The sequence below is a fragment of the Amblyraja radiata genome, chromosome 33 (assembly GCF_010909765.2).
Source record: "Amblyraja radiata isolate CabotCenter1 chromosome 33, sAmbRad1.1.pri, whole genome shotgun sequence".
Classification (NCBI taxonomy): Eukaryota; Metazoa; Chordata; class Chondrichthyes; order Rajiformes; family Rajidae; genus Amblyraja; species Amblyraja radiata.
In genome coordinates this window covers 22,444,827-22,472,521 of record NC_045988.1, presented here as the reverse complement: position 1 = coordinate 22,472,521, position 27,695 = coordinate 22,444,827, and the positions used below count along the sequence as shown (strand labels likewise).

The following is a 27,695-nucleotide window of genomic DNA, read 5'->3' as shown; positions in this document are numbered from 1 at the left end:
AGTCCACGCCGACCATCGATGATCCCTTCTCACTAGTTATCCCACTAGACACTAAGGACAATTTACAGATAACCTATAAACATGCACATCTTCAGGATGTGGGAGGAAACCAGAACACCCGGAGGAAACACACGCGATCATGGGGAGAAAGTAAAGGGCCTGTCCCACTTGGGCGACCTAATCTGCGCATTCTGGAGAGTTTTCCCTCGTCTCATACTCGCAGCATGGTCGACACAAGGTCGTAGGGGGTCTTCGTAACTCTCCTTCATGCTCGAGAGTGGTCTCCGTGTACTCGAGGCCTCAGCTAGGTCGCGGCGTTTTTTTCAATATGTTAAAAAATGCCCTCAAGTAAAAAAGGGCGCCATGGAAAAAATCAATACTTTTTTTACTTGTAGGTTTGGTCGTAGTAGGTCGGCATATTAGTCGTAGGTAATCGAGGGTAGTTGAAGGTAGTCGTAGATAGTCTCTATCATAGTCGAAGGGAGGTCAAAGGAGATTGAAGGAGGTCGTCTTCACTCTCCACTATTTTGGTGTCCAATTTTCCCGAAGTTAGTCGTAGCTAGTCGTAGCTAGTCTTCTACATAGTCGAAGGAGGTCTTCAACATGTCATTTTTTTAAAACTCTTCTAAACTCGCCCAAGTGGGACAGCCCCTTAAAACTCTGCACAGACAGCACCCGAGGTCAGGATCGAACCTGTGTCTCTGGCGCTGTAAGGCAGCAACTCTACCGCTGCGCTACCGTGTCACCCAAGGGCAATCAGACTTCAGGAAATCTAAGTTGAAAGACTTAGAATTCAGCGCAACCTCTCCCCGGGATCTCCTGTCCTTAACGGGAGTAAAGGTGTTATTGAGAGCTATAATTGACGGCTTTCATCCTGATTGCAGAGGCTCCCAACCTTCTCACCCTGAGAAATGCAGTGACAGTTTTCGAGGGGAGTGATGTCCACATGACCTGTGTCCTCAAAGCTGCCTACCCCGCCACAGAGATCGCCTGGCACAACAACAGGAACGAAAGCATCTGGCTCAAGCCCAAGAAGTACCAGCTTCACCACGAGGCCTTCTGGTCAAACTTGACCATTCGGGAGACAGACGGAGACGTGGACAATGGAACATACTGGTGCACAGCCGTCAACGTAGTGGGGAGCGCGACCATGGGCATCAAGCTCCGTGTGAACAGTGAGTCAGCCTTTCCCCACCGCTTAGCTCTGTAGAAAGTAAAGGGCCTGTCCCACTTGGCCGTCATTTGCGCGTGATTTACGTGACATCATTTACGCGTCACGACGCATGACGCGTGCGTCGTGACATGCACATGATGCACGCATGGTGCGCATTACACGTGCATGGTGCGTGATGACATAGGCAGTGACACGCGGTCGCGCGCGACGTCACAGGATTTTGTGATGTTGTACAAAATCTTCGCGCGCCATCTGCGTGACGCGCAAATGACGGCCAAGTGGGACAGGCCCTTTACATTGAGTTGTAAACATTCTGTATGTGTGCGTGTGGGTAGGTGTGAAATTGCAGTTGGCTACTGGAGTGCATGTATATGTTTGAGCAGGAATGTTTATGTGGATTACGCATGTGGTTGCGTGTGCAGGCCCACCACCGATATTCCGGCAACTGCTGCTCCGGCACCTCCATTAATCCAGACAAAATTACGAGAGCGCGTTTGAAAGCTCTCACGGAGGTCCCCCTGAAAATGTGGCGCCTAATTCGGGTGAGGCGGTCGATTTCAACTTCATTGGGACTTCCATGCCGGTCAGCATGTCCAGTTTTCCCCCTGTGTCCGGGGCTCTGTGGCCCGGCTGGAGACTGCTGAACCGTTCCCATAGCCGACTTTTGCGGCCGACTTTGCGGGCTAGTATCTCGGCTCTTGGCCATCCCAGTCGGACCAATCGGTACTGTTGGACTCCTCTCGGAGAACGTGACCTCTGTTGGTCCAGCAAAACGCATCATCCAGAAAGGCTCTGGAACCATAACTCATCTTAAGGCTGTGGTATGGCTATTGAAAGTTAAACCACATCTGTGATCACGTTGCTTTTAAAGCTTTGATTTTGACTACCACTGGTTATCCTATGCAAATTTGGGGCAATGTTGAGGTGCAGAAGTCAATTGCTACCCCATAATTAAAATGCATACCATGCAAATAAAAGTAGAAAGTGCTGGAACTACTCAGCAATTCATGCAGCATCCATGGAGAGAGAATAATACAATTAATAAGCTCATAAGTGATGGATTCAATCATGGCTGATTTATTTCTCCCTTCTAACCCCATTCCCCTGCCCTCCCCATAACCCCTGACATCCTTACTAATCAAGAATCCATCTATATCTGCCTTAAAAACATCAATTGACGGCCTCCACAGCTTTCTGTGGCAAAGATTTCCACAGATTCACCATCCTCTGATAAAGAAATTGCTCCTCATCTCCTTTTAGTTTAGTTTACTTTAGAGATACAGCGCAGAAAAGCCCCTTTGACCCACCGGGTCCGCGCCGACCAGCGATCCCCGCACATTAACACTATCCTACACACACATTTATACCAAGCCAATTTACCTGAAAATCTCTCCGTCTTTGGAGTGTGGGAGGAAACTGAAGATCTCGGAGAAAACCCACGCAGGTCTCAGGGAGAATGTACAAACTGTGTACAGGCAGCACCCATAGTCAGGATCGAACCCGGGTCTCCAGCGCTGCATTCGCAGCAACTCTACCGCTGCACACCTAAAGGAACGGCCTTTCCTTCTGAGGCTGTGACCTCTAGTCCTAGATTCTCCCACTAGTGGAAGCATCATCTCCACATCCACTCTATCCAAGCTTTCCACTATTCTGCACGCTTCAATGAGGACACCCTTATCGTTCTAAACTCCAGTGAGTACAGGCCCAGTGCCGTCAAACGCTCATCATATGTTATTCCACTCATTCCTGGCATCATTCTTGTAAACCTCCTCTGGACCCTCTCCAGAGCCAGTACATCCTTCCTCAGATATGGCGCTCAATATTGCTCACAATATTCCAAGTGCAGCCTGACCAGCGCCTCATAGAGCCTGAACATTACATCCCTGTTTTTGTATTCCAGCGCTCTTGAAATAAATGCTAGCATTGCATTTGCCAATATATGTTATGTTATTATTTTAGGGAGATGACCTTTCATTAGATTGTTTGGACTTTATTTCCACTCATGTTGTATCATTGGACATCCCACTCCATAAAATACCCCACTCACCTGATGCAATGGCCCAGTATATTTCTCACTCCATATTGCATTGTAACCAAAATGCTGCCTGGATTAGAGAGTATTAGTAAGGAGGAGAACTTGGACAAAGTTGGAAAACAAACCTAAAGTGCTGGAGTAATTCAGTGGGTCAGGTAGCATCTCCGGAGAACATGGACAGGTGATGTGAATGTTGTGTCCTGGAGACACTACTAGAGGGCTCAGTCTTGAAATGAATGTTTCCCCTGGGGGGTCTGCAGGGCTGGAGGGCAGCCATGCTTGGCTTGTAATAAATACACTTTGGGTTCTGGACACCAAGTATAGTTTGTGAATTATTGAGCCCTCGAATACAACAGTAAACATGGACAAACTCGTATTGTTTTCTCTGGAGCGTCAGAGTCTGAGGGGAGACCTGATCGAAGTATATCAAATGATGAGAGGCATACATACTGTGGACAGTCAGAATCTATTTCCCAGGATGGAAAAGTCAAAGACTAAAGGGCATTGTTTTAAAGTGCGAGGGACAAAGTGTAAAGGAGAGGTGCAGGGCAGGGTTTTTTAACAGAGAGGGTGGCGAGAGCCTAGAACACACTGCCAGGGATGATGGCAGAAGCAGATGAGATAATGGCATTTAAGAGGCTTTTAGACAGGCACATGGATATGCTGGCAATGGAGGGAGATGCAACACCTACAGGCAGAGGATGTTAAGTTGACGTCATGTTCGGTGTGGACATTGTGGGGCATTGTGGTTTCTGTGCTGTTCGGTCTGAAGAAGGTTCCCGAAAAATCACCCATCCAAGTTCTCCAGAGAAGCTGCCTGACCCGCTGAGTTACTCCAGCACATCGTATCCTTTTGTGTAAAACAGCATCTGCGGTTCCTTGTTTCTGCTGTACTGTTTTGTGTTCTATGTTTTATTTCTTTTGGACTTTCTTCATCATTAGCTTTGTGAGGTGTTTTCTTGAATTCCCTTATCCCTTATGTGAATGGCTCGATTATAATCATATATGGTCTTTCTGCTGGCTGGATAGCACACAACAAAAGATGCACAGAGTCTCTTGCCCAGAGTAGGTGAATCGAGGACCATAGGTTTAATTTGAATGAAAAGATTTAATAGGAACCTGAGGGGTAACGTTTTGGGTGTGTGGAAAAGCTGTCAGATGAGGCCGATGAGGCTGAGACTATCCCAACATTTAAGAAACAGTACATGGCTAGGACAGGTTTGGAGGGATATAGACCAAATGCTGGCTGGTGGGACTAGTGTAGCTGGGACATGTTGACTGAGGGGAAGGTGACAGGGAGGCATACAATCAGTAAAATTAATCAGAAAGACAGTGAAACTAGTCAGAGAACTAGGGCGAGAAAGGGACATCAGTCTGAAGAAAGGTTTCGGCCCGAAACGTCACCTATTTCCTTCGCTCCATAGATGCTGCTGCACCCGCTGAGTTTCTCCAGCATTTTTGTGTAGCTGGGACATGTTGGCCAGTGTGGGCAAGTTGGCTGAAGGGCCTGTTTCCCCACTGTATCACTCTACGACTCTATGAAAAGCTTTTCAGTATACCTTGGTACCATTCCTTCTGTCCAGAGATGTTGCCTGACCCGCCGAGTTACTGCAGTATTTTGGGACAATCTTTTTTAACTTTGATCGCCCCGCTCGAGAAACTGTGTCGTCAAGTTTGGGAGTAAACTGAGCTGAACTGAACTGAATGTGTTTTCTTGATGGCTCTATATGCTGTGGTACAACAAGTGATTGTCCATCTGCCCCTCACAGAGTATCCTACGCCGCCAAACGTCACGATCAGCAAGCTGTTGTACGGCCGCCAGAGGACAGAGGTGGTCCTGGAGTGGATAACCCGAGGGGTTGGCGATTTAACCGGTTTCTTGGTGCAGAGACGACCAGCAAGGAGGTCCCTCGCTGGTCGGGCCACAGGCAACTTGAAGGCATCCATCATCGACCCACACATTCCCTGGCAGGTTGTCGCCAATGCCATTGACCCTGCGGTCAGGGGTCACAAACTGGGCGGGATGGACCCTCGCGTCTTATACGCTTTCCGCATCTTGGCCGTCAATCACAGGACCACAGGGTATCCTTCAGAAGTGAAAACTCCAGGTAGGCCATCAAATTGTTTGGAAGTTTTTAAAATAATTCACAAGAGCAGCTAATCTCTGTCTCAGTTTGTGATTTCAAGATGACTCTGGTGTTCGTAACGTAAGATACGTTTATTGTCCATTTCCAGATACAAATTTTTGGTTACAATCCAACAGTATAAATATTGATTTCTCTAACTTCAAGTAACCCTTACTTTCCCTCTCTCTGTGTCCCTTTCTCACCTTGGTTCTCCGACTAGTTTCACGATCTTTATGATTAATTTTACTGATTGAATGCCTCCCTGTCACCTTCCCCTCAGCCAACAATGGACCATTCTACTTTTCCTTATCATCGTCTGCTTTGATGTGTCATTTTCACACCTTGCCCTTCCATATCTCTAGACCCCTCCCCCCTGGCGAGTAGTCTCGACCTGAAACGTCACCCATTCCTTCTTTCCAGTGATGCTGCCTGACCCACTGAGTTACTCCAGTAAGTTGGGACAATCTTTTTTAACTTTGATCAACCTGTTCTCAAAACTGTACCTTTAAGCTTTAAGAGTGCAAAGAAGATTTACGAGAATATTGCCAGGATTCGAGATCTTGGGTATAGGGAGAAGTTGATGCAAAGGGACTTGAGTGCTGGCGCAGGATTCTCAAAAGGTTAATTTGCAAGTTGAATAAGTAGTGAGGAAGGCAAATGCAATGCTAGCATTTATTTTGAGAGGACTAGAATTTAAAAACAGGGATGTTAAGCGAGGGCTTTATAAGGCATTGGTAGGACCGCATTTGATGTATTGTGAGCAGTTTTGGGACCCACATCTGAGGAAGGATGTGCTGACATTGGAGAGGATCCAGAGGAGGTTTATGAGAATGATCCTGGGGATGTTTGGATGAATGTATGATGAGCGTTTGACAGCACTGGGCGTGTACTCACTGTAGTTTAGAACGATGAGGGTACTCTCAGTGAAACTCATTGAAAGTCACCAAATAATGAAAGGACCGGATAGAGTGAATGTGGAGAGAATGTTTCCACTAGTGGGCGAGTCTAGGACCAGAGGCACATCCTCAGAATAAAAAGACTTACATTTAGAAAGGAGATGGGAAGGAATTTCTTTAGTCAGAGGGTGGTGAATCTGTGGAATTGATTGCCACAGGCGGTTGTGGAGGCCAAGGCATTGGATATTTTTAATGTCGACATTGACAGATTCTTGATTAGTAAGGGTGTCAAAGGCTATGTGAGGAGCATGGAGTTGAAAGGGACAGATAGATCAGCCATGATTGAATGGCGGAGTAGACTTGATGTGCCGAATGCTGTAATTCTGTCCCTATGACATTCAAACTTGTGGAGCTGTGTTGACTAGATCATTATTCCTTGGAGTGCACATCATCTTTTTCTGAACTGACAGAGAAAGTGATTAACGCTGGTACAATAACAACATTTAAAAAAACATTGGTTGAGAATATGGATCGCAAAAATTTAGTAGGATATACGATAAACGGGACATCTTGGCTGGCATGGATGAGTTGGGCCAAAATACGTGTTTGTGTGCTGCACCAGTCTATTGACTATTGATTCTTTGACTATTGGCTCACAGTTAACTAGGTAGACTTTAGTAGCTTGTCCATATCACAACTGCACTCCCACACTGATCACTGAACCAGCTAACTTTGAGGTGATCCAAAACTCAGGTTGTTAGGATGGTGGAAAGCTGGTCCTTCCTCATATAGATCTTGTGGCTTTAACGTGTTAAAACATGCAGTAAAATAGCACACTGTGAAGAGTCAAGATTAGTTTCCTGCAAGTTCTTGGGAAAGATTGTTTTCATTCACATGATGTGAAATATCTTGCAAGATCTACTGAAGGGTTACAAGCTAAAGGCTAAATGTAGAAAGATTTAATAGGAACCTGAGGGGCACCTTTGTTATGCAAAGGGTGGCAGATATATGGAACAAGCTGGCGGATGAAGGATATGTTTAAAGGTATTTGGGCCAAATGCAGGCAGGTGCGACTAGTGGAGACGAGGCATGTGGGTCGATGTGGGCAAGTTGGGTTGAAGGATCTGTTTCCACACTGTATGATTCTATGACTCAATAGACAATAGACAATAGGTGCAGGAGTAGGCCATTCGGCCCCTCGAGCCAGCACCACCATTCAATGTGATCATGGCTGATCATCCCCAATCAGTACCCCATTCCTGCCTTCTCCCCATATCCTCTGACTCGATGACTCATGCAAATTGTCTCACAATAAAGCAGATTTACCCTTACGTTTCTGGTGGGCAGTGGGAGCAGACACTCCATGTCTCTGACTGACCAGAGAACAATGTGTAGTTGGAGACGGGCTCCCAAGACAAGGGCTGTAGCATCATATGCCCCATCCCAGCCCACACTCTTCTGCAATGACAGAGAATGAAGGACGTGGCTGTTGGATTTAAGACACCACAATCATTTGAGATGCTTCATGACTAAGAACAAGCCTTTTAACTTCTGGAGCAGATCGCCATGCTTCAGCAAAGTCTTGCTCATGAATTCAAAATTGTCACCATTTCTAAAGCACCTCTGCACCACAACATCACATCAGCATGACGTTGCTGATTGACATCACTATATGTCCTCCGGTCTCTGTGTGTAATGGGAGAGGACAACTAAAGGGCTGGTTCCGAACCTTACCTTTTGTGCAGATGCAAGTAAACGATAGGATAGAAGCACTATTACATAGCCCAATGTTTTATGTGTTATGTGATTCCCGTTTAACCTGTAAACTGATCATCAAACATTAGCAGTTATGCCCCTGTCCCACTTAGGAAACCTGAACGGAAACCTCTGGAGACTTTGCGCCCCACCCAAGGTTTCCGTGCGGTTCCCGGAGGTTGCAGGTGGTTGCCGGAGGTTGCAGGTAGTGGAAGCAGGTAGGGAGACTGACAAAAACCTCCGGGAACCGCACGGAAACCTTGGGTGGGGCACAAAGTCTCCAGAGGTTTCCGTTCAGGTTTCCTAAGTGGGACAGGGGCATTACTGCTAATGTTTGATGATCAGTTTACAGGTTAAAAGGGAATCACATAACACATAAAACATTGGGCTATGTAATAGTGCTTCTATCCTATCGTTTACTTGCATCTGCACAAAAGGTAAGGTTCGGAACCAGCCCTTTAGTTGTCCTGCCGAGAATCTGCCAGATAGGGTTAGTGCAGCAGATTGCAACATTGGCTTTGTGTGCAGTTGTTCAGAGAGGAAGCCTCTCAGGGTGGAGAGCTATGATGGTGGGGGGTACAGGTGGGGATGGTGGTCGATCAAGAAATCCAATGATGGTCTGAAATGTACATTAACTAGGTTATTACTGGATCTACACCCATGCAGATACATGGACAATATTTAATTACATCCTAGGCTTGGAGATAGTGGGAGAATGAGCAAAGCAATAAACTCCTCGCCTCTGGCCTGCACTTTTAGCCACAGTATTAATGTGATATGCCAGTTGAGTAACAGGTTACAATGGCCCCAGGGATGCTGACAGTGGGAAACTCAATGGAAATGCCATTAGAAGGACAAATGCAAGAGGAAAGTATATGGAGAACATTGGGACCCTTAAGAGCATCGATGAGTAAAGGGAACTTGGACTACACATCCATTGCTCCCTAAAGGTAGCAACAGGAGTAGAAAGGGTGGTAAAGAAGACATGCTGGCCTTCATCAGTCGGAGCACGGAGTCCACAGTCGAATGTGTTACAGATGTATAAACCTTTGGTTGGGCCACCTGTGGTATATTATGTGCAGCTCAGGTCACTGCATTACAGGAAGGATGTGAAGCTTTTGGAGATGGTGCAGAAGAGGTTTATTTATTTATTTATTTATTTATTTATTTATTTATTTATTCCGAACAAGTAAAGACATTAAAGACATTAATAGTAACAAAATCGAAATTATCAAACAATTGGACATTACAATCAATATTTACAAAGCAATGAGAAGAACAAAAGCAAAGTTCCAATGTCCAACTCTGTGTCTGTACAAGCTCGAAAAGGAGTGAGAAGAAGAATAACTTATTAAATCTCACCCCTTTTCCCCAACACTTCTACCATATTTAAAAATCAATTAATTACTAATAATAATACTACCCTAGGCAATTTCCCATAATACCTACAGACATATATATACATACAACTATTATGTACATACAAACTTCATGTCTGAAGTACCCAAACATAAGTAAACAATAGTAAAGCAATAGATAAACATTAACCCCCCCCCCACTTGTCAACCATCCCTCCATCCCTGTACCCCTTGAAAATTATTTTTTTATATATCATTTTAAAATGATTCATGTTTGTGCATTGCTTTAATTCCCCGTTCAATTTATTCCACACTCCTACTCCACAAACTGAAATACAAAAGGTTTTTCTAGTCGTACGGACTTTTTGTTTCTTAAAGTTAAATATTCCTCTTAAATTGTAACCCCCCACACGCTCGTTAAATAATTTTTGAATGTTTCCAGGTAAATTTTTATTTTTGGCCCTAAACATTATCTGAGCTGTTTTGAATGTAACCAAATCTTCTAATTTTAATAATTTTGACTCTAAAAATAATGGATTCGTATGACCCAGATACTTAGCATTATGGATAATACGAATTGCTCTTTTTTGCATCATGGTTAATGAGTGTATCGAATTTTTATAGTTATTACCCCAGACTTCTGCACAATAATTTAAGTAGGGTAAAATTAATGAACAATAAAGAATACGGAGTGATTTGTAATCCAGAGCTTGCTTGGCTTTGTATAATACAGAGATACTTTTTGACAATTTTAATTTTACATGTTTAATATGTGATTTCCAGCTTATTTTATCGTCAATTATAACCCCAAGAAATTTATTTTCATGCACTTTTTCAACTTCCACCCCATTTATCTTTATACTTACTAGTGTATTTATTCTACAATTACCAAATAACATTATTTTAGTTTTACTCAGATTTAATGAAATTTTATTCCTATCAAACCATATTTTCAATTTACCCATTTCTTTTATTATTTTATCCAATAGCTGTTTTAAATTTTCCCCAGAACAAAAAATATTTGTATCATCTGCAAACAAAACCAGCCTCAAGACATTGGACACATTACAAATATCATTTATGTACATGATAAATAATTTTGGGCCCAGCACTGACCCCTGTGGTACACCACACACAATGTCCAAGCATGTAGAATTATGACTACCCAGATTTACAAACTGTTGCCTGTTACTTAAGTAGCTTTTAATCCAGTCCAGTACTATTCCTCTAATTCCATACCTCTCCAATTTTTTTAATAAAATACCATGATTAATTGTATCAAATGCTTTTTTTATGTCAATGAATATCCCAGCTGCATATAATTTATTATCAATGGCGTTTGTGATGTCTTCAGTTAATTCTAGTATTGCAAGTGATGTTGATCTATTTGTTCTGAATCCATATTGACTTTCTGTGATTAATTTATTCTTTTCTACAAATTTGTCTAATCTATTATCAAAGATTTTTTCTAATATTTTGGAAAATTGTGGGAGTAAGGAAACAGGTCTATAGTTTGTAAAATGATGCTTGTTCCCAGTTTTGTATATTGGTATTATTTTTGCTATTTTCATTTGAATTGGAAAAGTACCGGTTTGGAAGGATAAATTACAGATGAATGTTAAAGGTTTGGAGATCCCCTCAATGACCATCTTAACTAGCGACATGCCAATGTCGTTGAAATCGGTAGACTTTTTATTTTTACATGTTTTGACAATATCCAACAGTTCTTTTTCTTCTACTGCCGTAAGAAACATAGAGCAGGGATTTCTCTCCACTAAATTCTCAGGAGTTTCTCCAGATGTCCCTGAATCGGGGATTTGTTTAGCCAGGTCTGGTCCAATATTTACAAAAAAATTATTAAAGCTATTAGCTATATCTTCCATATTATAATTTTCCTTATCCTTATCAGTAAAATACTTCGGGTAATTTGTTCTCCCCGGACCATTTCTGATAATGCTATTAAGTATGCTCCATATTCTTTTTATATTGTCTTTATTATCATCTAATTTCTTCTTATAATAATCTTTCTTGCTTTCTCTTATGATGTAAGTTAATTTATTTTTATACATTTTATATTTATTTTCTGTATCTTTAGTTCTCTCTCTTATAAAATCTCTGTATAGGGCATTCTTTTTTTTACAAGCATTTTGTAATCCCTTTGTAATCCATGGACATTTAGTATATTTTGATTTTCTATTATATTCTTTAATTGGACAATTTTGATCATATAATGACTTAAACATAGCAATAAATGTTTCATAAGCACTATCAATGTCTCTTTTTTGGTATATTATATCCCAGTTTTGTACCAATAGATCCTTTTTTAGTGCATTGATAGCTTCCTCCGATCTCACTCGTCTATATTCTATTAATTTGTTTGGTTTGTTGTTCCTGTGGATATTATCATAAACTATAAAAACTGGCAGATGGTCACTTATATCATTAATTAATAATCCACTTACTATTTTATTTTCCACATCATTGTTAAATATATTGTCAATGAGTGTAGCGCAATGGGAAGTAATTCTACTCGGTCTAGTGATTTTAGGAAATAGACTCATACTGTACATTGTATTAATAAAATCTTCTGTAAGGTTGTGTTGATTAGGATTTAGTAGGTCAATATTGAAATCTCCACATAAAAACACTGATTTACTACTTGTTGTTGAAAACATACTCTCCATCCAGCCACTGAAGATTTCAATACTTGACCCCGGTGCCCTATATATACAATTAATGATTACATTTTTATTTCCACCATTAATTATTTCTATAGTTATACATTCATGCAGATTGTCAACCACAGTTGTCATATTATCTACTACCTTATAATTCAGAGTTGTATCCACATATAGTGCTACCCCTCCTCCCCCCTTATTTTTTCTATTGATGTAATTGAAATCATATCCGTCCATCTCAAAATCAATTCCTTTTTCCTGATTAATCCATGTTTCAGATATTGCGATGACATTGAATGGCTGTAAAATTTTTTGTAAATACTCTTTAATACTATTGAAATTCGCATAGAGGCTCCTGCTATTAAAGTGGATAATCGATAATTTTACATTAATATTCTGAGTATACTGTTTATCAGGATGTTAACTGGATTGGAGTGAATTATGGGCCTGTCCCACTTATGTGATTTTTTTCAGTGACTCGCCAACACCCGTCATAGTCGCAGCAGGTCTCCGAAAATTTTCAACATGTTGAATATCCAGCGGCGACCAGAAGTACGACTCTTTGGGCGACTACTCATGACCATACAGGCTTCACCCCGCGACATGTCGCCTGTATGGTCGTGAGTCGTCTCCTCAGTCATCCAAAGAGTCGTAGCGTCTTTCTGGTCGCCGCTGAATTTACAACATGTTGAAAATTTTCGCAACCTATCACGGGTGCCGGCAATCGCCGAAAAAGTTGCGTGAGTGGGACAGGCCCATTAGCTTGGTTAAGGAGAGGTTAGGAAAACTTGGATTGTTTTCTCTGGAGTGTCAGAGACTGAGGGGCAACTTGATGGAGGTATATACAATTATGAGAGGCACAGACAGGGTAGATTGTCAGCATCTTTTTCCCAGATTAGAAATGTCAAAGACCGGAGGGCATAGTTAAAACCTGGGAGAGGGAATGTTTGAAGGCGATGCACGGGGGAAGTTTTCTATACCAACAGTAGTAGGTAGTTGTAACCCACCGTTCGGGAGGTGGTGGAAGCAGGTTAGATGGGGCATTTAGACAGGCACATATGCAGGCAGGGAATGGAAGGGATACAGATCACACATAGCCAGAGGGGATTTGTTTAATTTGGCACGTGGTCAGGACAGACATAGTGGGACAAAGGGCCTGTCCCTGTGCTGTACTGTTCAAAGTTCTACAGAGGGTGTTCATTCAGAGGGTGGTGGCTATATGGAACAAGCTGCCAGAGAAGTAGCTGGGGCAGGTAATGTAAGCACATTTAAAAGATATTTGGACATGTTCATGGATCGGAAAGCTTTAGAGGGATAGGGGCCAATTGCAGGCAGGCAGGACATGTAGATGGGGCATCTAGTCTGGCATGGGCAAGTTGGGTTGAAAGGTCTGTTTCCATGATGTATGTCTATGACTAAATGACAAAGATAGTTGTTCGACACTCATTTTGAAGATTGCTATTGCTTAGCAGTTGTATGACAGAAATTATACTCGACCTGTCCATAAATGTTGTCCAAGGCCTGCTGCTTGGGAAGAGACTGTGAACATTGCTCCTTGACTAATCATCAGTCGACATCCCCTCCTCTGGTCCTACATTGGAATGAAGGACATTGGTAAACTAGCTGAAGCTGGTGTATGTGAAGTAGCCATCTAGCATCATTTTAAGGAAGCACCTTGATCATGTGCATCAGGCTCAGAAGATGTTGACAAAATGGAGGTTGTCCACAATGAAGTTTGGTGAGGAGCTCAGAGGTAACTCAGTCAGAAACCATGGAACATGACAACGAGTAAAGTACTGAAAGAAATGACAACCAAAAAGGTGTCAAAAGTGGTTGAATTACTTTATGTTGACTTTAATGGACCTGTCCCACTTCCGCAACTTATTCGGCGACTGCCAGCACGCGTCATAGGTCGTTGCAGGTCGCCGAAAAATTTCAACATGTTGAACATCTAGCGACGACCAGAACAAGGTAAGACTCTTTGGGCGATTACTCATGACCATACAGCCTTCACCCCGCGACATATCGCTGTATGGTCGTGAGTAGTCTCTTCAGTTGCCCAAAGAGTCATAGTGTCTTTCTGGTCGCCGCTGGATTTTCAACATTTTGAAAATTTTTAGTGACCTGCAACGACCTATGACGGGTGCCGGCAGTCGGCGAAAAATTCGCATAAGTGGGACAGGCCCATTAGTATCATTTCGCTTGAAAGACTGCTGATGAGACAATGTTATTCAAACCGATGTAGGAGAATGATGTGCAGAGAGGCTTGGAAAAAGAGAGATTTTGGGTCCCAAGAAATTCCATCCACAGATGCTGCCTAACCCATTGAGTTCTTCTATCAGTTTGTGTTTTGCTTTAGATTCCAGCTTCGACTGTTTCTTGTGTCTCTAGATTTTAGAGGATGATGGTTATGGGAGATATTAGGTAGGTAGAATCCCACCAGGTAGCAATAATATATACATGGTGCAAGGGTAGGTCTGGATTTCTAGATGGTACACTTGGACTTGGACTACACTGGTGGAGCAAACTGAGGCAAACCTCACCAAAGTGGAAGCAAGAGAAGGAGGAAGGAGGAAGGTTGACTACCAAGGAAGAGAAAACAACAGTGAAGATGCTGGTGTATCTGACGCTTCACTGGACCAATGCGATGACCAGTGAGATTTTTGATAGAGATTCTCAAAGTCTTTAAGAATCATTGCAATGGGCCAAGTAATTCCAGTTTTTGCGATCTCTGCAAAAACCTCTGCATTTACTTGACAAAACCGAAGCTGCTGACTGCAAATCATAACTTCCGTGGTCTGAGGGACTGGACGGTCCGCGATTGGATTGTGCGCGGAATTGAACAACGTGCAAGATTGCGGAGAGGTCACGGATCATCGTGATGGCAAGGAGTCACTGTAGAGCTGAGAGGCTTGACATGAAGTTGTTATATGTGAAGATCTACATTGGGAAAGAAATGCCTGAACATACGATGCCACATCAGTCTTGGGCATGATAGCAATAGATCTCATCACAGCCAAGACCAATACCTAATGACAAGTGGCTATTTATCCAGCATCCTGGAAATAGTTTACATCAATAGAACTAGATCATCAACTATTATTCATAAGTTGACAGAGCCTTTGGCCAGACATGATATTGCGATGGGAAAACACACATTGCTTTGGATGAGTTTCCAGTCTTCAGCTACTTGGAAATTCACTCATGCTTCATGGTCATCACTCTGGCCACAGTCCAATGGAATGAAAGAGGATATTTTAAAGGCAATCAACTGCTACCGAGCAAAGCAAATAATTAAACATGGTGCCGGCTAAGTTTCGTGGAACACGGACAGACACCGATGCCAGAGTTCAGTCAAAGCCAAGTTTAAAGACTGATGAATTGTCAAAGAGAGCAACAGCTGATGGTGGTGGAAAACTAACACTCCAAATGGAATAAGCAGATGGAGGAAAAGCAAGAAGGAAAGTAAATGTCCGACCACAACATGATAGCGAAGGAACTCCCACCGCTCGAAATTCGACCATGATACCAACCAGGAAGAAGCAGCGAAGCTGGAGTCACCTGTCACCATATCGACCCTGAAACCTGTGCACTGAGGATTGAGACAGGCGTGACAGACATAGAAATACACAGAAGAAAACTGTGGAAGAGGAGCAGGAGACCAAAGCCAATAATGAACTCATGATGGGGTGGAAGATTGCAACCTTCATGTGGTCCACCCTGTTTCGACGAATGCAATCGACCCGGCGTGCACAATCAAATAAGATCAAATAGAACAAGTTGTCCTCCAACTTTAAGCTATGCAAGAAGAAGAAGAAGAACTCAAGATGATGCGCCTCAACTCTTGTTCAACTGGGACACAATGACTAGCAACCAAATCATGGCCAGTTCTCTGAGAGCTATTAGAAACCAAAGCATCTTGTGAGCTTTGTGTTAGACCTGTGTATGTGTTGATTGAAAGTTTGCATTGAAAATTTATTTTGACGGCTCGTCAGATTATGTTAAGAAATAGCTTACATTTCCTGGAAGCTAATGCATATGAATTTATTTGTGTTTATTGGAACACTAGGAGTGTGGACTTTCCATTTTGTTGAATGTTGAAATCAGCACAAACTGAAACAACTGTAAAAGGAAAGATGGAGAAGATGTCCTACCCTCCAGTGCCAACTGACTAATACAATTTTAGCATCCAGCATCCAGTGCTGGAGTTGTTGGCAAGATGGCGGATGACCACTCTGCAGGCTTGTGAGTAGCCCAGAAATAATATCATACTTTGACATCAAGAATATGATAAGGAATACATTATTTAACGAACTATCTACTGGAGACAGCATAATGCAACGGTTAGATTTAGGCACGCCCCAAGATAATCCCTGCAACGATGTCTTGAGGTTGATGTTTTTAGTTTTTACAGATACAGTGTGGGAACAGGACCTTCGGCCCACCGAGTCCGCATCGACCAGTGATCCCGGCACATTAACACTGCCCTACACACACCAGGGACAATTCACATATACACCGAGCCAATTAATCCATGGCTTTGGAGTGTGGGATGAAACCGAAGATCTCAGAGAAAACCCACGTGGTCAAGGGGTGAACGTACAAACTCCTTACAGACAGCACCCGTAGTCAGGATCGAACCGGGGTCTCCGGCCGCTGCAAGCTCTGTAAGGCAGCAACTCTACCGCTGTGCCACCGTTGCTGCCCTTAATTATGTGACTGACCTTCAGCAACCATAAACGCTTTCCTTGAGTCTATTTGTCCTTTGACCATGACTCCCAGATGGCACACTTAGTAAATGTCTGCCTTGGTGTCAGAGGTAGTCCTCTCACCCCTTCTCTGGAACACATATCTTTGGTCCATATCTGGTCCAAAGTTGTAGTGAGATCTGGAGATAAGGACTCCAGGAAAATCCAAACTGGGCATCAGTGAGTGTGATATTGGTGAGCAAGTGGCATTTTTGACACATCTATGACCACTTTGGTCAATGACTGAGAGCAGGCGGATTAATGAGCTGAAGTGTAATTGTTCTGTTTTTATTGTGGGAGATATTGGGGAAATGTCAGTGTTTTAACTGTACTGGAACCTTTAGATCATCGGAATGGCCAGTTCGAGAGCATATCGGAGACGAGGAAACACTTTTTCTCACAGAGAGCGGTGAGTCTGTGGAATTCTCTGCCTCAGAGGGCAGTGGATGCGGGTTCTCTGGATGCTTTCAAGAGAGAGTTAGATAGGGCTCTTAAAAATAGCGGAGTCAGAGGATATGGGGAGAAGGCAGGAACGGGGTACTGATTGGGGATGATCAGCCATGATCACATTGAATGGCGGTGCTGGCTCGAAGGGCCGAATGGCTTACTTCTGCACCTATTGTATATTGTCTATTGTCTATATCGCCACACTCTGGCTGGGATGCTGTGTGGTTCCTTATCCTTTTGTGTATTCAGCGCTCTCAGCTGCATCTTGATACGTGTAGAGTGGATTGAATTGGGGGATGATTGTGATGGCAGGGACGGAGGAAGTCAAATTATCTGCATGCTCCTTTCAGCTGAAATGGTTGCAAAATGCTTCAGTAACACTGCTGTTGAGAACGGGTATATTCTTGGAGTCGTTCCCGCTTGTTAGCTGTTCAATTATCCACCATACTTCTTGACTGGACATGACAGGACTGCAGAGGGTCTGAGCTGATCTGCAGGTTAGGTCTGCGATATTTGTCAGTGTTCCACCCCCTTTACGTCTGCTGCTTCTTTAGTGGTTTCAGGTGGGATCATGTCAAACATTGGCAGAGACTGGCTGCACTGAACAATAGTTTTGTGTTGGGAATGCCTCGTGATATGATGTGCGTCAGAGGAGAGGAAAATTCGCGACAAGCGTAGATCAAGTGTATGAAAAGTAACTGCTTCTGATATCTCATGCTTTGATAATGAGATATCACAGATTTAGATTGAACGTAGGTGATGGAGCAGAAAGAATTATCTTCGCACGTAAGCAGAAAGGATTCACATTGCTCATTTGATACGTAGGTTTGTGGAAAGAGAATTAAGGGCCTGTCATTGGACTTGGGCGTCATTTGCGCGTCACGCAGGTGGCGCGCGAAGATTTTGTGAATCCCAAAATCCTGGGGCGCCGCGCACGACTGCACATCACTGCCTACGTCACCACGCACCATGGGCGCGTAATGCATGCCATGCACGCAGCACGTGCGCATCACAATGCACGCGTCGTGCGTCGTGACGCGTAAATGATGTTGCGTAAATGACGCCCAAGTGGGACAGGCCCTTCAGGCCCAGTATTCAGAACAAACTACCTCAGAGAAACATTAGAGAGATTTTGGGGAGAATGCAAATGAGGGTTGACTTGATTGGTTTTCAAAGGCAGTCATACTTTTAAAAAAATCTAAATAAACTTTATTCAGGATAAAAAATAAATACAAAACAAGAGGAGTGCAAAATTCCTTCGGCATTCTCCATGGCTATACATGTTCCCAAAAACCGTAATTATGCCCGGCACCCTTGCCACTCATGTGGCCCCCTGGGGTGAAGGAGGTGGTACTGCATCAGTGAGCTAAATCACCGCACATGTGAAGAATATTCAATGATCCAACAGGATCTGCCACCAATCAATCGGATGTGCACTTGGTAGAGTTTATTGGAGAGTTTGGAGTTTATTGGATAGTTTATTGAATTAATTCCAAGTAGTAACAGGTTTATGAGGAAACATAAGAATCTGCAAGTTCAATATGTGCAGAGCCATGTATTTCTGGAACTGCAGTCATTGCTGTTGATATATGTTGTTATTTGGTGATCCATTTACTATCTTTGCACCTATTTTGCAGACGTCTTTATTTTCTATCCCTTGATTTTCATATCATTTGCATGGTAAATGGTGTTGTGTTCTCGTTGATTTTCTAGATAATATAATTATTGATGGGTTTTTTCTAAACTAAAGAATATTTCTTCACTTAAGCCTTCCTGAAAGGCAATTCAATGTAATGTAAACACACTCCAATGCTATGCTGAGTGTCATCTAACCACACCTAACCTGGATTTAAGAGAGAGTTAGATAGAGCTCTAGGGGCTGGTGGAGTCAAGGGATATGGGGAGAAGGCAGGCACGGGTTATTGATAGGGGATGATCAGCCATGATCACAATGAATGGCGGTGCTGGCTCGAAGGGCCGAATGGACTTCTCCTGCACCTATGTTCTATGTTTCTATGTTTCTAACCCCTTCTCCCAATTATCCCAGTTTACAATTGGATATTGGACTGCTTATTCCCAGATGAAGAAGTGATTTCCTGCTTCCTGCCTCTTCTCATTTCTAACTGGATTTCTGCTCATGATGATAAAAGGCATTTGCTAACCTACTTCATGCAGCCAGTGGTTTTTAAGAGTTTTCACACATTGGAGTATTGTGGGCACCATATCTGAGGAAGGATGTGCTGGCTCTGGAGAGGGTCCAGAGGAGGTTTACAAGAATGATCCCATGAATGAGTGGGTGAACATATGATCGGCGTTTGACAGCACTGGGCCTGTACTCGATGGAGTTTAGAAGATTAAGGGGGGACCTCATTGATATGTACTGAATAGTGAAAGGCTTGGATAGAGTGGAAGTGGACAGGATGTTTCCACCAGTGGGAGAGTCTAGGACTAGAGGTCACAGCCCCAGAAATAGAGGACGTTCCTTTAGGAAGGGGATGAGGAGGAATTTCTTTAGACAGAGGGTGGGGAATCTGTGGAATTCTTTGCCACATAAGGCTGTGGAGGCCAAGTCAATGGATATTTTTAAGGCAGAGATAGATAGATTCTTGAATGGTTCGGGTGCCAGGGGTTATGGGAAGAAGGCAGGAAAAATGGGTTAGGAGGGAAAGATAGATCAGCCATGATTAAATGGCAGAGTAGATTTGATGGGCCGAATGGCCTAATTCTGCTCCTATCACTTATGATGTTATGACTGGCAAACGAAGAATATAAATGAATTTAAATGAAAGGTTCACCTGCATCTCCTCCAACCTCATCTACTGCATCCGCTGCTCTAGATGTCAGCTGATTTACATCGGGGAGACTAAGCGGAGGTTGGGCGATCGTTTCGCCGAACACCTCCGCTCAGTCCGCAATAACCTACCTGAACTCCCGGTGGCTCAGCACTTCAACTCCCCCTCCCATTCCCAATCCGACCTCTCTGTCCTGGGTCTCCTCCATTACCAGAGTGAGCAACACCGGAAATTGGAGGAACAGCACCTCATATTCCGCCTGGGTTGTTTGCGTCCCGATGGCATGAACGTTGAATTCTCCCAGTTTTGCTAGCCCTTGCTGTATCCTCCCCTTCCTTAACCCTCGAGCTGTCTCCTCCCATCCCCCCGCCCTCGGGCTCCTCCTCCTCCCTTTTTCCTTCCTTCTCCCCCCCCCCCCCACCCACCCCCTATCAGTCTGAAGAAGGGTTTCGGCCCGAAACGGCGCCTGTTTCCTTCGCTCCATAGATGCTGCTGCACCCGCTGAGTTTCTCCAGCATTTTGTGTACCTTCGATCTTCCAGCATCTGCAGTTCCTTCTTGAACAATGTAAATTAAATGTTGGGCTGTGGGATTCGAGTGGCCACTGCTTGATATAGACCTGACCATAGCAATGATTTGATACATTGGATTGATTTGCTTTGTAGGAAAATATCTTTCGAAGATAGACACAAAAAGCTGGAGCACTCATCAGGACAGGCAGCATCTCCGGAGAGGAGAAATGGGTAACGTTTCGGGTCTCGTCCCTTCTTCAGACGCTTCATATCTTTTATTAATTATTCAGAAATGTTTATTTAAAGGCAAGGAATTTGATTGCACCATTGTTATCAACTCAAAAAAATGCAACACAAAAAAATCAACAGATCAGTCAGTAACTGTGGAGAGAGAAGTGGCCGAGGGTTTGGGTGTGCCACCCTGCATCGGGATTTGGATGGAGTGAGATACAAGTTAGTTCTCAGATGGAGAGAAGGTGGGGGAAAAGCAAATGGAAAATCTGTTTCTGTTTGTATATCATGTTGTCTTTGTGTTTCTTATCCCACTTGTATAAGTCAGGCCAAACAAGGAGGTCCCAAACTCTTATCCTTTTTTAAATCGAAATCTTTTTTATTTAGTTGTCAGGACATAACAAAGTGCAAAGTTGTCCAAAGAATAAGTAAAATACAACTTATGCTAATATATAATAAGACAATAACAATAAAAGAAAAATGAGATACCAAAAATAATCCCTCCCCAGTCACTGTCAGTGAGCATATGCAAATATCAGCCTGTCACAACAATAATCCACGATAAATGAATGGGTAGACTGTTAAATTGTTAAACTGTGCTTGATGATCAATCAAACTCTTATCCTTATCACACTCATCACACAGACCAAGAAGCTTCAGGCTCTGGTAATTGTTAAACCATATTACAGATGCTGTCTGACTTGATAGTTAGTTAGTTCATTAGTTAGTTATTTAAGTTTATTGTATCTGTACCGAAGTACAGTGAAAAGCTTTTGTTGCTCGTTAACCTGCCAGTGAAAGGGCTATACATGATTACAATCGAGCCATTTACAGTGTACAGATACATGATAAAGGGAATAATGTTTAGTGCAAGAAAGTGTTGCTGTTGGTGTAGAGGTTTAAAAGAGTGGAGCGATTGTAATTAGTGATTGCAGGCCCACTTCTGTGACCAGCACACAAAGAGCCACCGAGCTTGGGCGCCATCTTGGAATATATGGCACTCCTTGTTTTTATTTCAGACATCCAGCCTCTGCGTTATTTTTTATTGTTTGAAAGTTAGCTGACTTGACGTGCAGGACTCTGATGGATATCTTGTTGTTCTGGCAATCTTCAACATCGACCGGCAGTAAGTTAGTATTTAGAGTACATCACTCACGAAGATTTCCTTTGAAGAGATTAAACTTTTCTCTTAATGTGGATTCAGATCTAATTCTGAGAAAATAGGAAAGTTTTCACTGGTGTGAGGAAAGGTTGTGGAGCTCAGTGTGAAAGACAAAGTGCTGCAGTGACTCGGCGAGCCAGGCAGCATCTCTGGAGGGAATGTCCAAGCAACGTTTCAGGTCAGGACCCTTCTTCAAACTGCCTGTGCTGCCTGACCCACTGAGTAGCTCCAGCGTTTTGTATTTCACCCTCGATTCCAGCATCTGCAGTTTCTTATATCACCATTATAGGGGGGTGTGTGTGTGTGTGTGTGTGTGTGTGTGTGTGTGTGTGTGTGTGTGTGTGTGTGTGTGTGTGTGTGTGTGTGTGTGTGTGTGTGTGTGTGTGTGTGTGTGTGTGTGTGTGTCACTGTGTGCGTGTGTGTGTCACTCTGTGTGTGTGTGTGTGTGTGTGTGTCACTGTGCGTGTGTGTGTGTGTGTGTCTGTATATGTGTGTGTGTGTCACTGTGTGCTTGTGTGTCACTGTGTGCGTGTGTGTGTGTGTCACTGTGTGTGTGTGTGTGTGTTTGTGTGTGTGCGTGTGCGTGTGTGCGTGTGCGTGTGCGTGTGCGTGTGCGTGTGCGTGTGTCTGTGTGTGTGTGTGTGTGTGTGCGTGTGTGACTGTGTGTGTGTGTGTGACTGTGTGTGTCTGTATGTGTGTGTGTGTGTGTGTCACTGTGTGCGTGTGCGCGTGTCTGTGTGTGTGTGTCACTGTGTGCGTGTGTGCGTGTCTGTGTGTGTGTGTCACTGTGTGTGTGTGTGTGTCACTGTGTGTGTGTGTGTGTGTGTGTCACTGTGTGCGTGTGCGTGTGCGCGTGTGTGTGTGTGTCACTGTGTGCGTGTGCGCGTGTCTGTGTGTGTGTGTCACTGTGTGTGTGTGTGTGTGTGTGTCACTGTGTGCGTGTGCGCGTGTCTGTGTGTGTGTGTCACTGTGTGTGTGTGTGACTGTGTGTGCGTGTGTGTCACTGTGTGCGTGTGCGCGTGTCTGTGTGTGTGTGTCACTGTGTGCGTGTGCGCGTGTCTGTGTGTGTGTCTGTCTGTGCATATTATAATAACAATAATAATGATTAAACTTTATTACAGACTCAAGGTCCAGATAAATGACAACATTACATAGAATACATTGCATATAAAAACACAATAAATTACATATAAAATCTTAGCAAATTACTTCTAAGAGCACCATAAATGATATACATAAACACAACACATGGTTTAAGATCCAGAATAAAAGAAAGACCAGTGTCCTACAATGAGACAACTATACCAATGTCCCCACAGCTGGGATTGGTGGCGTGTAGTGCTAAACCTTATGTTTGATAGGGGCAAGATGATTTCATTTTCTGAGTCATTAATCCGGCAAATAAATAGATTTCTTAGGATAGCTTGTAAAGTACTGACTCCTGCAGCCACAAACATTTCATTTGCACTACACCATCTAGGTTTCTTTAGTAGTATTCTCATGGCATCATTATAAGCTACTTTAAGTCTCTGTAAACTTGTTTTTCTGTGGAAAGTGGCAAGATTGCCGTTTTAAAGCTAGCCCAGCTCAAGGTAATGGGAGAAAAATGGAATTGGCAGCAAGTACTCAGCAGAAGAGTATCTGTGGAGAGTAAACAGAGTTAATCAAATCTCTCCGCACACGCTGCCAGAGCCATTGAATATATTCAACATTTTCTGTATTTAGTTCTGATTTCCAGCATCTGCAGTATTTTGCCTATCGGTGTGATGAAAATCTTTTGTCTTTTGATGACTGTTCACAAATAAGGGTTGCGGACAAGAATATGCTGTTTGATTCCTTGGAATTATCTCATTGACTACCTCAGGCTTCTCATTATTGTAATTATCTGGTACAACATTCCTTGGGAAACTTAATTAGGTAATAACCCTGATGGTCAGAAGTATCCAGTACTTGATACAACCTAGGTACTGTCATCATTTATATTGCAGACATCTAATATCCTCACCATCTATTATCCAAAACCTAATCATACGATACCTAAACTGTTCTTCCCCTCTAAATCTCTAATTATCTGACACCATTCCCACACAACAACCAGCCACTGGTCTTTAATGAATGATGCTGGTTCTAATATACAAACCTAAAGCAACACTGAAGTTGCATTTGGATTATCATTGCTAAAATTGTTCCTATTGTCAGCAACACCTTTACTGATGCCGGGCTTATCCTTGTGTTCAGATACAAATCACTTTAAATTCTATCGTCTGTCTCACCTTACATGCTTCCCTCAGTATATTATATGCACCGGTCAGAGTAAATGACCTTTCTACTTTAAAGATGCCCCTTATTCATTTTCAACCCCTCTCCCTCTCCCTCTCCCTCTCCCTCTCTCCCTCTCTCCCTCTCTCCCTCTCTCCCTCTCTCCCTCTCTCCCTCTCTCCCTCTCTCCCTCTCTCCCTCTCTCCCCCTCTCCCTCTCCATCATTTGTCTATTAGTCGGCCAAGTTTCTTTACTATCCATGACACCCCATATTTCAAACTTACCTAAATTCACATCTGAGTTGCTAATACATCTAACAGACAAATAATGTCCCACCATTGACCTCTGCGGGTACACCACTGGTAACAGACATCCAATACTACCTACTGAAGAAGGGTCTCGATCCGAAACGTCACCCATTCCTTCGCTCCATAGAATAGAATAGAATAGAATAGAATAGTTTCTTTATTGTCATTGTAACATGAACCATGTACAACGAAATTGTAAAATGTCAGCCAGTCAGTGCACCATTCAAACATTTCTAAAAGCTAACGATACATACAAGGTAAAATATTTAAAAAAAGATAAACAACTAAAATAAATATCATAAAAATAGCACGCATAAACACCCAGCCCTACATCCTTCTGTCGATTTCACAGTCTCTTAGTATGTATCGCCCCTGCGTTCCTTGGCGGCTACATTTAGTGCCTTTATAGCAGTGGGGTAAAAACTGTTTTTAAGTCTGTTTGTCCTTGTCCTTGTAAATCTGTACCGTCTGCCTGACGGTAACAGTTCAAACAGGGAGTGTCCGGGGTGGGAAATGTCCTTTATAATACTCTGGGATTTTTTGATGCAGCGGGAACTGTGTAAGTCCTCCAAGGTAAGGAGAGGGTGCCTCACCCGCTGAGTTTCTCCCGCATTTTTGTCTCACTCCATTACTACTTTCACTCTGTCACTAAATCAATATTGGATTCAATGAACCAACTTGCCTTGGATCCCATGTACCTTGACCATCTGGATTTGACCTGGGACGCGATCAAATGCCTTACTAAACTCCATGAAGACAACATCTATATAATGGTGGCTAATGAAGATGCAGAAATTTCCAGCAGGACTCCAGTAATCACCTCCTTTGTTTCCTGTAGAAACCTAGGATAGATCTCATCTGGCCTGGGTACTTATCCTGAGGTACTTCAGTCTATCCATCTACTCCTTCCCAGACTCGATACCCTCCATGTTCTTCACCTTGGTGAATACAGACCAGAAGTATTCATTTAATACCTTGTTACATCCTCCTGGCCCAATACATAGACTGCTCATAGACCAGAGCTCCCCTCACCTCTTTCTACCACCTATTTCCCTTCTACTCCAGTCTTGAAGAAGGTTTCTAACACAAAACATTTTATGTCCACTTTCCACCTCTAATGTTACCTGACTCACTGAGTCCATCAAATATTTAATTTTTTGTGCAAGATTTCAGCATTTGCAGTCTCTTGCGCTTCCTTTTTGTTAGACATAGACATAGAAAATAGGTGCAGAAGGAGGCCATTCGGCCCTTCGAGCCAGCACCGCCGTTCATTGTGATCATGGCTGATCGTCCCCTATCAATAACCAGTGCCTGCCTTCTCCCCATATCCATTGACTCCATTAGCCCCTAGAGCTCTATCTAACTCTCTCTTAAATCCATCCAGTGATTTGGCCTCCACTGCCCTCTGTGGCAGGGAATTCCATAAATTCACAACTCTCTGGGTGAAAATGTTTTTTCTCACCTCAGTCTTAAATGGCCTCCCCTTTATTCTAAGACTGTGGCCCCTGGTTCTGGACTCGCCCAACATTGGGAACATTTTTCCTGCATCTAGCTTGTCCAGTCCTTTTATAATTTTATATGTTTCTATAAGATCCCCCTCATCCTTCTAAACTCCAGTGAATACAAGCCTAGTCTTTTCAATCTTTCCCAGGGATCAATCTTGTGAACCTACGCTGCACTGCCTCAATCACAAGGATGTCCTTCCTCAAATTAGGATCTTGATCAAACCTTTAACGTTCTATGTCATTGAAGGTTCTCTGACCTTGCAATCTTTGCCTTTCATCCTTACTGAAACATGGTGCTGACCTCTTAATAACTCACTCTTAAAAGACTCACACTAATCGGATGGCATTTTATGCACAACTATCTCGACACAGTCCACTTTCACCAAATCCTCCGCAACGCTATTAAAGCAGCCTTTTCTCCGAATTAATTTCCTACACGCTGAAACCAAGCAGGACGAGCATCACTGGACAACCTCAATGCTCACTTTGAAAGGGAAAACATTGATATACCTTCATGAGCCCCTAAAGTCCCCGATGATCCCATGATCTCAGTATCTGAGGACAATACCAGCCGTTCCTCCTCAAGGGTGAACCCGCAAAAAGCGTCTTGCCCTGGCGGTGTACCTGGTTGCATTCTCAAACCTGTGTGCAACAATGGGCTAGAGGTTTAACGGACATCTTCAACCTCTCACTGCTATGATCCAAGATTTCCATCTGCTTTAAAAGGATAATTCTAATTTTGATGTCCAGGAAGTACAAGGTGCATATCTCCAAAAACTACTGGCAACACTCATATCCATTGCGACTAAACTCTTTGAGAAGGTTGTTTATGATGTCTCAATTCCTGCCTCAGTAATGACCTGGAGCAACGACAGATCGACAGCGAATTCAATCTCGGTGGCTCTTCACTCAGCACTCGACCAACTTGGACAAAAGGAACACATGCTTTTCTTTCATTGACTGCAGCTCGGTGTTCAACACTATCATCCCTTTCAAACCTATCGTCAAACTCAGGGAACTGGGTCTCTGCTGTCCTCGATGCAACTGGATCCTCGACTTCCTCATTGGAAGACCTTAATCAGTACAGATTGGCAACAACACATCCTCCCGCTAACCATCAGCACATGGCCATCTCAGGGCTGCATGCAGAGCCCCCTGCTCAGCTCCCTCTATACCCATGACTGTAGCCAGACACTAATACGACTGCTGTTCGAGGACTGTTCACCTATCTTCATTGACGAGCCGATAGTGGAGATCTTCAAGTTCCTGGTGTACACATCTCTGCTGATCTATCCTGGGCTCAGCATATTAATGCAATCACAAAGAAAGTTCACCCATGCCCTTGTTTCCTCATAGGTTTGAGGAGATTTGGCACCTTGCCTCATTGACTGTAGAACCTTTACAGGTGGAAGGCAAGCTGACTGGTTGAATTACAACGCAGTGCAGAAATTCAGACACTCAAGAACGAAGGAGGCTGCAGAAAGTGGTGGACATGGCCCGATCCATCAGGAGTACTGACCTCCCTACCATCGGAGAGATCTGCTGTACTGGAAGCTCCACTTCAAGAAGGCAGCTAATGCCATCAAAGATCCACACCACCCTGACCATGCTCACGTCTTACTGCTGCCATTAGGGAGAGGATACTTCAGCCTGAGAACTGGTTCCTCAGATTGGAGAACCGCTTCTTCGTCTCAACCATAAGGTTCTTGA

The 27,695-nt window shown here is 43.4% G+C and overlaps 1 protein-coding gene across 1 annotated transcript in view; it reads left to right on the top strand.

Annotated features, from left to right (window-relative positions):
• vsig10l2 (V-set and immunoglobulin domain containing 10 like 2) overlaps positions 1–27,695 on the top strand; it is an 89,784-nt gene that overhangs the window by 47,781 nt on the left and 14,308 nt on the right. Inside the window, exons 8-9 of the mRNA XM_033049548.1 lie at positions 885–1,175; positions 4,979–5,317. Coding sequence (XP_032905439.1) covers positions 885–1,175; positions 4,979–5,317 — 630 coding nt within the window. The remainder of the gene's footprint in view (positions 1–884; positions 1,176–4,978; positions 5,318–27,695) is intronic.